At 38.8% G+C, this 13,047-nt stretch overlaps 1 protein-coding gene across 3 annotated transcripts in view; it reads right to left on the minus strand.

Moving 5' to 3' along the window:
* LOC107716234 (kinesin-like protein KIF1B) overlaps positions 1-13,047 on the minus strand; it is a 38,160-nt gene that overhangs the window by 15,483 nt on the left and 9,630 nt on the right. The window contains exons 15-24 of one of the 3 annotated variants that reach the window (XM_016522617.1): positions 11,507-11,586; positions 11,140-11,215; positions 10,904-10,966; positions 10,154-10,216; positions 9,818-9,897; positions 9,281-9,387; positions 9,000-9,083; positions 8,383-8,563; positions 7,760-7,832; positions 1,493-5,195 (exon numbers count right to left, since the gene is read on the minus strand). In XM_016522617.1, the coding sequence (XP_016378103.1) occupies positions 3,726-5,195; positions 7,760-7,832; positions 8,383-8,563; positions 9,000-9,083; positions 9,281-9,387; positions 9,818-9,897; positions 10,154-10,216; positions 10,904-10,966; positions 11,140-11,215; positions 11,507-11,586 (2,277 nt within the window). In that variant the 3' untranslated portion in view covers positions 1,493-3,725. Of the gene's footprint in view, positions 1-1,492; positions 5,196-7,759; positions 7,833-8,382; positions 8,564-8,999; positions 9,084-9,280; positions 9,388-9,817; positions 9,898-10,153; positions 10,217-10,903; positions 10,967-11,139; positions 11,216-11,506; positions 11,587-13,047 lie in introns of those variants that run through there. The other 2 variants (XM_016522616.1, XM_016522618.1) reach the window with 2 other exon arrangements.

Raw genomic sequence — 13,047 nt, forward strand, 5'->3', positions numbered from 1 at the left:
AGGACAATATTTGGCCGAGATACAACTATTTAAAAATCTGGAATCTTTGAGTTTGATATCTTAAATCTGGTTTGAGTCTCGGTACCGGCAGGGATTGTAGGTGGGGGGAGTGAATGACCAGCGCACTCTTCCCCCTTCAATACCACGACTGAGGTGAGACCCTTGAGCAAGACACCAAACCCCCAACTGCTGTGTGTTTGTGTGTTCATTACTCACTGCTGTGTGTGCGCACTTGGATGGGTTAAATGTAGAGCACAAATTCCGAGTATGGGACACCATACTTGGCTACACGTCACGTCATGTCACATCACTTTCACGTTTTTTCACTTTCAAACTTGTCCATTTTATTTCAGTCATTGTTTAAAATTTTTTATATATTCAGCACTGTTCAATGTAATAGCAATATTAGTAAACCATCAACACATCTTTGAGCATTAAAGATCATATGTTGCACAAAAACGCCCCCCTAAACAACACATTATAATACAGGGCCTTTTGGAGGCACTTGATATCATCATTGCATATAGATAAACACTGAACAGACAAGTTCCCTTTAAAAAGGGTAAAAATACATTGTTCGTTTGACTTTATACATTTCCTTAGCTCCTCTTGTGGTAGTTAAGAGTAGCTGGCAGCACCGTGCATTAATGTTAGCATAACATTCTTTATTAGAGCAGGGAAATGGCATGTCTAGATAACAGTTCAAAATAAAGATTATCGAGGAGTGACTTATACTTTCATTTCTGTGCAGCACTGAAAGGTGAAGTGTGTAATTTCTACTGCACTAAACAGATTTTCAAAAAATAATGACCTGTCAACATTTGGGTCCCAAAATACGGGAGATGTTCATGTTGTATGTCCCTCATGACATACAACATGAGGGAATTTGGTTGTTATCAACACATGTGGCGTAACCACAAAAAACAAGAAAAGCAGAAGGGCTTATTGAAAAATGCAAATTCATTCTCTCGTCATTCTTTCGCTTTTCGCCAGGGATATAGCCATTTCCCGAGTAACCGCAGTAAACAAAGCAGCGCAGAACCTGATTTTTCAACTTGCAGCGCTCATATTTAATCAACTAAACCATAGCCTTTTGAAATGCAAGCTATATCTCAATTTGCATATTGTTTTTTTCACCGGAGCACCACCTGAGTCTTCTCCTCCCGTCCCATTTCTACCAGTGATCCTTTCCTTCCCGCGGTAGTCATCACTGTTGTAGGTTGCCAAGTTGAGGGGACAAATGGGTTGAAATTTGTATGTGTCGATTGTGTGAGAAGGATGTGTTTTATACAAGATCTGGCAACTGGGCAACCTTGGAATTTGTTGACGTGATTATTCATATAATGAGGTTTGGACCATACAAATTATGGGAGTTTTTTTCCGGAGGCGAATGTAGCAAACATATAAAACACGCCCAGTGGGATTTTTTTTATAGAAAGATTAAAAATACGGGAGAGATATGGGAAAATATTTAAACGGGATGATAGCGGGACAGAATGGTAAAATACGGGAGAATCCCGGGAAAAACAGGAGGGTTGACAGGTATGATAATGACTGTTTTTCGAACACTCCCCCAATCTGTCATTCGACAGAAATAGAGACAGCCCCGCCACCAAACTGACATCACTGGTTGAGCCACTTATAAAAATTACGCATTTCACCTTTAAACTATAGTCCTGCTTCTTTATTTATCCGGTTTCTTGATTTTACCTTTTGAAGGGAAAGTAATTGTGTTTTATGCACGTATGCATTACTATACCAAAACCCAGGGGTTTCAATAGAAATAAGGCAGTATTTCTGGCAACAAAAGCATTCAAGTTCTTCATTCATATGAAGCAATGCTGAAGCATGGACTTTTGGCCTATTTGGCTAACACTTAGCCATGGAGATGACATGAAGAGGATTTCAGAACATGTGCTTTGGTAATACACAGCTGGTAACGGGTCACACTTGGGTGCCGAGGCACACCAGTGTATAATTATATCAAGGCTTAAGCAGGGAAATCACAGTGGCTTAAGTGTAAGGATGTACAACTACATTAACCATACGTGAACATAATTACGGTGTTAAAAGGAAAAAGCTGTGGTAAATTTAATCAAGTACTCAGTGGCATTACTTATACAGGCTGTGAATTCATGTGAGACTAAAGGAGAAAATAAAACGCAGCGCAGTATATACCTGTCCAGCAAATTTGATTTGGCTTTTAAGGGTTTTTCCTTCCCTAAAAACATGCTACAACTTTCAAAATGAGCCTTGGAAACCATGGAAACTGCCCTGTTAGAGGTCCTTTCCATCAGACGTCTCTGGTGTTTTTTGTGGGCTCGCTTGCCACACAGCGGACACCCGACAATAAATGCAATTCTAATCATGTTAAGATTTAGGAAAAAAGTGTTCTAGAACGCTGTCTCCATCCCGTGGGAACAGTCTGTCCCCCCTATTGAGGATCAGAGTGCAGCAGACAGTTTAGAGGAACAAAAGATGCAAAGCACGCTTTGAAGCAGTTCTTTTACGGCGCTTCACAAAAAAACATTGCCTCTTTGGATATGGATGTTTAGTGCAGAGTGGTTTGTACTCAAAATAAGGCAGAACCAAACTTTAAAAAAAGAGGCAGTTATTTTGATGAAAAAGAAACTTTTTGCCTAATTTAGTGGTGGTGTCTTTATCTTTCACATTAAAAGACTGAAGCAAATTCTGTAAAAATCATTCTGTTTTCTTCATATATTGCTATTACTTATTTTTAAGCGCCAAGTACAAGGAGATAAATGCAATGTTAATGACACATTAGTGAGTCAATAAGGCACTTAAAAACTTTAAAACACTCCTTCACAATCCTTTACTCATCTACATAAGGCAGCTAGAGAAAGGCCTTTGCTGCCACCTTTCATATTCAAACTATTTAATGGGGAATACCAACCCAAGGACCCAAAACTTCATGAAATAAAACAATTTGCATAAAATGTAACAGTAAAAATGTCATTTGCATCTCCGACATGCGTTTTGAAACATTCAAGAATATAAAAGTTTGGCTATTAACCTTCCAGCATTTACTGGACATATCACCCATGCATCTTGAATGCACAAATATGACTGAATTGAAGATTCAGAAACTCAAAATTCAAGTAATGGTTCAAGGTTCTCTCACTGGACAGTATGAAATGTTGCAGTGTAGTGGTTATGTATTCAATTCTTAGATCGATTCAGACCGTCAAGACCAGCAGCAAAACAAAGGTAAACTGAGGCAAATCAGTGTAAAGTACTTCGCAATTCCATGATGGCATCTCAAAAATATACTAAAGTTTTAAAAAAGTTAATACTACAGTCAAGAACTAAAGGGTGTCTTTCTCAAAACTCATATTTCCCAGTACTTTATTGCAAAAAAAAAAGCTTATTTTATGAATCAAGGTTCAAGAACACTGTTCTGAGATCTTCTTGTAGTTTGGACACCTTTAACCAACACACTTATTGCTAGCCTTTTTACCCATATGCATAACTAGCATGGATTGAGGATCAAATTGTTGATGCAAGGTGCTAATGTGATATTTTCCAGGCAGATCATTGCAATTTGAATCTACAAATGACAACAAGAACATTCAATTGCTTAAAACAAGTGTCACATAACAGTTTGACTTGATAGGGACAAGCTGTCCAATGCTGTGATGAGTCTGTGATGTGTGATTTGTAGTGTCAACTAGTTCTGTACATGAACCTATGCCCTGCTTCCAATGTCACACTGTGGTTTCTCGACTGCCCTTCAAATTGGGGGAAGACATTTGCCTACGCATACGGGGTGGCGTGTAAAAATTGTTGTGGTGACTCGGCTGCTGATTGGGTGGGTACTGCTGGTAGTTGTTGATGGCATCAGTATTGTAATGGTAGAGCTGTTGAGTTGGATGCTGTTGTTGTGGATAATGATGCTGGTTTTGGTTGTAGCGTGGCTGGTAAAAGGCCTGTTGGGGATGAGGGGGCTTCCTGTTCCCAGAATTGAGGGATTCTGTAGAGTCAGAGGCTCGCTGACTGCTGTTGAAGGAGTTACTTCGGCCTCGTTCATGGAGTTTGTGGCTTTGATTGTGTCTATGGCCCTGCTCTAAATCTTTGCTTCTACGCTGACCCATGGGACTAGGAAGAGTAGGGTATGTGTGGACGATGGGCACCACTTGTTCTCTGGGCTCTGCAGCCTCCCCTTTGCAGTCTTCCTCTTCCTGGACCGCTTCTTTGGGAACTTTCAACTCAATCACCTGTTTATCTGTGATGATGATATGAGTGCCAGGGGTCCAGGAGTTGCGATGTTTGGGGTTACTCTTGAAGGGGAAGCGCAGCTTGCGGTCTTCAGGTGGGATGAAGCGGTGAGGTCCGTTTTGCCTCCGGAGCTGCTTGGAAATCTCCTGTTGCTGGAGGTTCTTGAGGCGTACCTGCTCTTGTTGCATCCACCGCATATGTCCACGTCGGTACGCAGAATCATCATCCATCATCTTAGACGCCTGCTCATCCGACTGTTCACCGTTGGGTTTCTCCTCAGGAGCTTTACCCTCACTGGAACTGCGGGCCCTCATGGGTGCACTGCGAGCGTTTTTCTCCTGGGACTCGTTGGAAATTAGTGGAATCACTTGCTCCATCTTCAACATCTTATTCCGGAGAGCTATAATCTCTTCGTCCTTCGTGTTGTTCTGCTTTTTCACCTCTTGCAGGATGTCTTCCAGTTTGTCAATGTGCACTTTTAGGTCATCCATGTCAGTTATACCTCGCCCGTTGGTTATGACATCTTCGATTCGTTCATCGCCAACCCCTACAGTGTCCCAGACGTCTCGAGCCACCGCTCTCCAAGAATCTCGTTCATTCGGGTCTTTCTTGTTGTAGGTGGCACAAAGCTCTTTCATTTTTACTATGGCCAGAGCCTCAATCTCTTGACGGGTGTGATGGAAATCGTTCAGAGCCACCTCGTAGCAAATTTCTTTGACTGCCTGGATCTTCAGATCAGAGATAGTCACCCATTTGGAGTCCTTTGTAAGGCGACGACGCTGAGGGATCTGGTACATTTTGACAGGCTCCCGTCTTTTACCGCTGCTGGGTAAACCACACTTTTTGACTATGGTTTGGAGCTTGCTGGGAGGAAGTTTCTCCCGAAGTGAAGTGATGAGTCTCCAGCTCTCCTCGCACGACCTCTTATCAGAGTCGTCACCACTATCAGAGTCTCCATCCTTGAGAGAACAAAACATGAAACAAACCAAAGAGTGCGAAAAACAAAATGGGAAAATTAAAATGGGATATCGAAATCAAAAGGAATGCTTCTGTAAAGAATGGACAGTGTTGTGATATGCAAAATGGGAACAGCTAAATGAGATGATGCTTTGCTAAAATGAGATTATAATGAAAGCAGAAGCACTGGCTACTGGTTTGTTTACGATAAAAGTTAACCTTCAATTTATACATGTACATTTCTGAAGTATTTGTATTATGACTATAAACATCAGATACACAGGATTTCCTAATTACATATGTGAAACTTTCTAGAGATTTTCTAAAATTTTAAGGAATCAATACAACATTAAATGCAGAAAAATGTACAAATCGATCCATTAAGCTGAGAAAAAAATGTCAACCTGCTTGACAATTTCTACCTGCAGGAAAAGACTGCAAGTCGACCACAGATATGAAAATTTGAGAGGATTATTTACTTGCAGATGCATTTGACAATACTCAAGCTTTCTAAACATGGTGATGCTGTTTTTTAGATTTACAGTGTGTAGATACAAATTCAAATCACCGTTATTCCCAAGTTGCATATCACTATAAAAAGTAAATGCAAGGCATGACTTTCATGATCATGAGAAAAATGTCAACAAAAAGGGGATTGATGTTGCTCGATCTACTGTTTTTGTTGTTGCGCTGGTTTCTTTTTTTGTCAAGTTTAAATTCATGACATCCTCTTCAATTAGAGCTCTTGAAAGTTGCACCCCAAACATGCTTCAGTGGCATGCAACAAAGGCTGACGAGTTTTGCTTCATTCCCCCACTTGAAGTCCTTGATAGAGAAGATTTGGTTTTAGAGTTTTTCTAGCTCTAGCAGTGGGTTAGACTCTTGCGTGTTTATTACAGGTCAGTACAGAGAAGAAAAAAAGAGACAGGACAGGCTCGAAGGAGGTTAAAAGCATCGATTTCATCCACTACAGTTAAAGAGGTTAGTTGAGAGAAAATGCAGTTTCTCATTTTCCAGGTCAAGTAAAACAAGGACAATGCAAAAAATCACAGTCAAATAACAAAGGAGACAGCTGGTGACCATGTAATCGTGGCTGTGTAATCAGTGCAGTGTGCGATATCGGTGTTGTTCTGTGTATGAGATTATATGAATGAGACCATCGGAGCATTGGAGAGCTTGTCATCATTAAGACCCCCAGCATGGATAGCTGTGTTATAGCATGCTCTCTGTGCCTGGCCAGACACAGATGTGTAGAACTCAAGGCTACAGATGTCAATGAGAAACCACATTGTCACTAGCCTTCATCAACTACAGCAGAAATCTTGGGTTATGGCAACAATGCATTGGAAATATCAGCAATTGCATTGAGAAAACCAACAAACTCAGATGAAACGAAATCTATTTGGGTAAATCAAATGCTGACTCAAGCTTGACCAGCTTATCAACACTGCTCAGCAACAAATACTAAATGAGGTTCTAAGTACCTTGTAAATTAATCTGTTAAACATGCTACAAAAACAAATCATGCAAAAGCAGCATACAGAATAAACCAAAGAAAAGATTTAAATTAAAGACCCCATGAAAAATGGTGACGGCGTAGTTTGATGTCAACTCTACGATGTAAAAGACCTCCAAATATAATGATTTTTGCAAAAGTAAGTAAATTTAAATAAATATTTGCACAGACCCATTTATACTGTGTGAAAAAATATTAAAATTAAGTGTCATTATGAAGTCAAAATGAAACAACTGACTCGTATATGGTAACCTCTAAAGCAAAAAACTTTTATATCAAATAAAATATCATATACATTTTTTACTTTATATCAAATTAAGTTGACGATGGATCTTTTTTGTCTACTCCCAAAATATTACAGAAAAATATATAACCCTGAAGAATGATATTTAATTTAATTCAAATCTTTTTTTAATATATTCACATTAAAACATTTAATAAATATTTTAAGTTAAATTACAGTTCTAAAACATACAATTGTCAAATTATTTATTTTCTCTCAAAAAAGCTCCCATTTTGATTTCATGGAGTCTTTAACTGGTACATGGCAAACCAATGCCTTACACAACAATGGATTTCATAAAAACACAGATTACTAATTATAAGCCGAATTGGTATTTTTCTGCTGATGCTGTTTTGCAAAGTTACATCTCAAATCTATGAGAGAGAAGTGAAAATTTGAATAAGAAATTCTCGCTAATTCTTGCTGTATCAAACTGAATATGTATATCAGTCCATATCAGCGATGGGCCATCTGCTATCTCAATCCAGACAGAGTGGATTCAGTTACCATGCAAAGAGGTTCAGCCATGCACTGGGAGAAGTGTTTCTCTCTCACACACATACAGACACACAAAAGTCTCAAGTCGTCAGAGCTAATAGTGCAGAATTAGTGCTGGTTGGACTTCAGGAGAGCAAGTACAAAACTAGGGGCCGTTTTACTATTTTTACAAAATTTGGAAGGACAGTTAAGGTCTAACTGAAACGAAAGAACAGGTCCTCTTATAAACAACAGAAAAAACAAGAATTATCAAAGAGATTCAGCCTTACCAGTCTCTGTTGCTCAAGCAGCTGGTCCGCTTCTTCCTTCTCTTTTTTGTACAGGATCTCCATTTCTGTAAGCCTGATATAATACAGTGCGAGACCACTGCATCAAAAAGCAGCTCTTTCTTACAACTCACTGCATTTCCTTTCCGCAACATAATCCTAAAAATCCTTCTTACAATAATCCAATTCATATGTGCTCACATTCCATACCAAGAGCTTAAACGTCACAAAATGTAGATTTTGTCTTCGGTAGCTGCTGGGTGGCCCCAGCTTTGGTTGGCTATCCAACCCTAAACTATGTATTAACTGGAATCCACACTTACTTTGAAAGAATTTTGCGAGTTTGAATACAAATTAAACTCTATCGACAGCATATATAGTATTATGTCAATTACCACAGAAAATAATTGACTCATCCTTAATTTAAAAAGAAATTATATTTACAGTAAGGCACTTACAAAGACAATAAATGTTCAAATGCATATACATGTATGTGTTAACCAGAAACCAGTGTAAACATTTACTATTACTTACTTGCCTGAGGGATGAGTCAAAACCATGTAATTCTTGTAGTGAACATGGAGTTGTCGTTTAATAAAATCTGATGATTTTTAGGGCTTTCGTACCTCTTCTCCATCTCTTGCTTCATGTCGATACCCTGTTTCTCCAGAAGTTCTCTTTGGGCGAAGGTCCAGTCCACTGGCTCTACGGGGGTCTCTGCTGATGGTGTCTTCTCACGCTCAGCGCGAGCCTGCTCAGGGTGGTTAAACCGGAACACATGGTTCTTTCCCATGATAATGCGGTTACCTGAGGAATCAACAGGTTTGTACACACTGGAACAACATAATGGCCTATCAATGTATTGTCCAACTTGAATATGCAAGGCTTGTGATGACAGCCATTTTCGGTTCTTGTAGCTGTACAAAGTCCATTATGCTGCCTGATTCTGGCATTTGTTATCACATTAATGCATTATCGTAATCATAAACACACTGGTCTGTAGCACAAATAGTTTTAATGTTTAATGCATTTTGTTATTCTTCTAGTTATTTACCTACAGAGGCTAATGAGGCACCTTCACAGGAAATAGCTTACCTTTGCATTGAAAACTAAAGTGAATAGTTCCCAGATTAAAATGTTTCATTTGTTTTTTTGTTTTTTTTTCTACAGTACAATCAACCACATTAAACCAGAGCTTAAAAACTGCAGAAATGAAATGTGCAGGCAGCTGTCAGTGAGTCACCTGAGCGCAGTTGGACTGCAGAAGTCACACGTTTTCCGTTCACATATGTTTCAGATCCCTCACATGGCTCCAACATGACAATCACTGCAGAGACAGAAGACAATTCACTACCTCCAGCAGAAAAGCATAATATCAAATGTTCATTGAGTAAAACCACAAAGAACAAAGAAATAATCTTTGACAGAAAAGTTTGTTCATTTGCACCGATTTATAAGCGTTTAACAGCTGAGACGTGAACCGAACACAGTTAAACTGATCTAAAGATGTAAGTGAGCTCTAACCATCTCCGTTGGCATTCCTCTCACTGCGGAAGATACAGTGCTCCTCTTTGATGTGCGCTCCACTTAGAACAATATCCTGTCTTCTTTCTGCATCTGCTTGGCCCACCCTGTCAAAACAAAGACATTTATTTTAATGAACACAGAGATATTCTGACATCCACATCACAGAAACATAACCAAGCATAATGCAACAAGTTTTTAGTGACTAGCCAATTTTCTCACAGCAAACATAAAACTGCTACATGATGTGACACGAGAATTACAGCCAGTCATATTTAATGTTTAATGAACATTATGAGGAACAGGATTTTGGAACAATGAAAATTAGTCTGTAAGTTGAACATTGCCCATAATAAGAAGTCTATTTTAATTGGCGAAGTAGACAAATTCAGGACAGAAAAATCCTTACATCAAAGCAGTAAACAACATCATGTCCTTTGTAGGACCCTTGACTGGTTGGATATGTAGCAATCATAAGATGCCTCAGTGCAACATACAGACAAGAGATTTCTGACAGTTCTGGAAGTGATTTCATACCTCGTTATTCCATCTTTGATATAATAAAGCAGACACTCTGACATCAAAGGATCCTCATTCAGGTTCACCAGGTGAGGGGTCTGTAGGGAAACAGGGTCAATGATAATGTTAGACAAGTCAGACAAAAGTGACTAATGTCACTACAGCGCCAGTTGCATTCAAGGGCCAATTAAAAGGTGAAATAATGAGGTTAAATGCCATTTCAATTATTTATAATGACTCACAGAAAGCCATTAAATGTGGCTTCTTCAACGGCTGATAATGCACTACATTAGCCTCTATCAACTAAATAACTAGAAACTACTGCACATCATAATCTACTAATATACCACCAACCTTTTTGGGTGAAAACACCCCATTAAAGTCAGTATAGAGTTCACAGGGCCTTTCAACGTAAAGCTATTCAGTCAAAATGACAGAAAGATGTCATAGAGAAAAAAAGGAGAGAAATTGAATGAAAGCATGAATAAGCAGGCAAATAAAAACAATTAAATGACAGGGAGGAGATGCCTTGTTTTAGAGGCAGGCTAACTGTGTTGATGTGTTTCAGGGCGGAACACTAAAAAGACAATGCAATTATGGTAAAAGTACTTTCTGGCACACAATGGACCTTGTTTTGCAAGCAAAAGCATCAGTCCCTGATGTTTCCAGCTACTCTGTAGTTATAAATATATTACACCATTTTTATTCTTATACAAATCTGTACAAATACAATACAAATCTGTTGTAAAAGTTGTCTTTACATGTTGACATATACACATCCAATCAGACGTTAAATCAGTATCAGCTCTGAAGGGTTTAACTAATAATTCCAAAAGGCAAAAACTTTTTGTCCTATTTATTAAAAGAACTGATTGATTAGACTCATGAGAGTCATTCGTTTTTGAATCTGTCAAAATCGGTCACGTTGCATGTCGATGCAGGAAACACTATAGCACACTGATGGTGATGTACATTAATCTGTTCATAAAATTAAATTAAATGTGATGTGTGAAAATGTTATCTATTCAGTAATACACAACTATGGCTTGCTACATGAACTCTATTTTTGAAAAAAAAAAAAAAAAAAACTTGAATTCTACAAACCTGATTAGAAGAATAAACACTAAAGTCCTCAATAGACAGTGACGTTGGTCTATCAGGACCAATCTAATAGGATTCCATTGCAAGAGGCAAGCAAAACAAAAGATAAAAGAAAAAAAGAAATGGAAGAATAATGATGGATGATGAAATACGAAGAAAGAAAGGCCCAGACATGAGGAGGTGGTGACTAGTGCAGACAGTAATGGTGAATAATGAAGAGGAGTTTACATGTGTTGTACCTTTTTAGGAGAGAAGACACCCAGGGTTCCCCCGTCCTCCCGTATGGCCACTCCCATCTCTGCCAGCAGTGCCTCTCTGAGGGGAGGGAAGGAAAACATCAGGCTCATGCTGAATGACAGTACATTCAACACCTTTTTATGAACAGTTCGCACTAAAGACATCTGGAAAATATTTCTTGAATATTTGAATGTGCATGTTAGTGTTGAGGTCAGTGTGTTTATGTGCGATTTGACAGCTGCTTAAGTCTGGTACTGACTGGCACCAGCTGAGCATGCAGGCACATAGCAGACACTCCTCATGGGCATTATGGGTATGGGCACAGAGACAATAGGAAGGGAGCCAGATGGCACCTAAACCCTCACTGACCTCTCCATACGGATGGCCTCAGTCTTCCTCAGCTTCTCCTCCCAGGTCTCATTCAGCTCGGCTATGATCTTCTCTGACTCCTGCAGGATGGCAGACAAAGAGGGTCAGCATATTTCAAAGGATAAATTGGAAATATATGCTTTGAGGTATAAAACATGGCCTGAAATGGCTAAATATTGCTGGCACGATAAAATGTATATAGATATAGTAGACTATATACATAATCTACACTAGCTTTCAAAAGATTTTTTAATGTTTTTGAATGAAGTCTTTTATGCTCACCAAGGTTGATTTATTTGATCAAAAATACAGTAAAAAAACAATATTGTGAAATATTATTACAATTTTAAAGAATTGGTTATGGTTTCAAGTCCGTGTGCAATGGGACAACTGCCTGATGTGGGGTCAAGAGCAGTAAACACAGTTAAATATGGGAAGCCCAACACTCATTTTCCTCTATTGTATCTGGCCCTTATTGTCCCTGGCCAGGAGGAAGACCAGAACCATCTGGCCTAAGGGACAGGAAGCTCCCCCTAGATCCTTCCTAAAGGGTTAACACCCCTGCCATCTGTTCATGCAGAAAGTAACACTGTGGCTTCTTTAAACCTGTGAGTTGATCCTTCTGACAAACCCAGATAACTACAGAGGACAGAGGACTATACATATACACTACTAGTTTGGAATAATTGTATATGGGAATACAGGGAAATATTATTACAATTTAAAGTAATTTAATTTTGTTTTAATATATTTAAAAATATATATCATTTATTCCTGTAATGGTAAAGCAGCAGTCATTACTTCAGTTTTCAGTGTCACACGGTCCTTCAGAAATCACTATAATATTTCACAAAATTACTTCTATTTACTTCTTTCAGAAACATTTTAAAAATCCTAATTATTCCAAACTATTGATCAGTAAGTAATGGATTGTAAGCAGGGCAATCACAGATGACATGTAGTGACTGGTTTGCATGTGAATCATACAGGACAAACTGACATCGATCTGATTATGTTATTGATTAAGGTCAATGCTCTCACATTTTATTATACATCCATATGTTTGGTTGATACAAAAGAACAGGTCTATTTCTGTCTGATTTTCTGCCGAACTGCGTCAGAGGCTGACGTCACTGGTGTGAGCCACTTGCCGTAACCATGGAAACTAATGCCTGGAAGCTCTAGCCACGTATATTTTTTTCTCTCTCTTTTCGTCCTTTACCATTTCACACATTTACAGAGAATCTCAGTGAATGGCATCAAGCCACTGGTGGGAGGGAAAGTAGGACTTCTTTTTATATATATATATATAATCAGGGGTTAAATTGGGATTTGATATGTGGGGGGGCTTTATGGTGTCGGGCTTATATATACAGTATCTCACAGAAGTGAGTACACCCCTCACATTTTTGTCGCAATGAATCGGCTGGTTGCTGTGAGATGCGCTGTGGTTTGGCCTAAAAGTGACCTAATATTATTGTACTTGCTTATTGAACTGTTTATTGAACTATTAAACAGTCGTAATGGTGAAAACGTTGTGT

This window comes from Sinocyclocheilus rhinocerous, unplaced genomic scaffold (genome assembly GCF_001515625.1).
Source record: "Sinocyclocheilus rhinocerous isolate Xijiao unplaced genomic scaffold, SAMN03320098_v1.1 scaffold148, whole genome shotgun sequence".
Lineage (NCBI taxonomy): Eukaryota > Metazoa > Chordata > Actinopteri > Cypriniformes > Cyprinidae > Sinocyclocheilus > Sinocyclocheilus rhinocerous.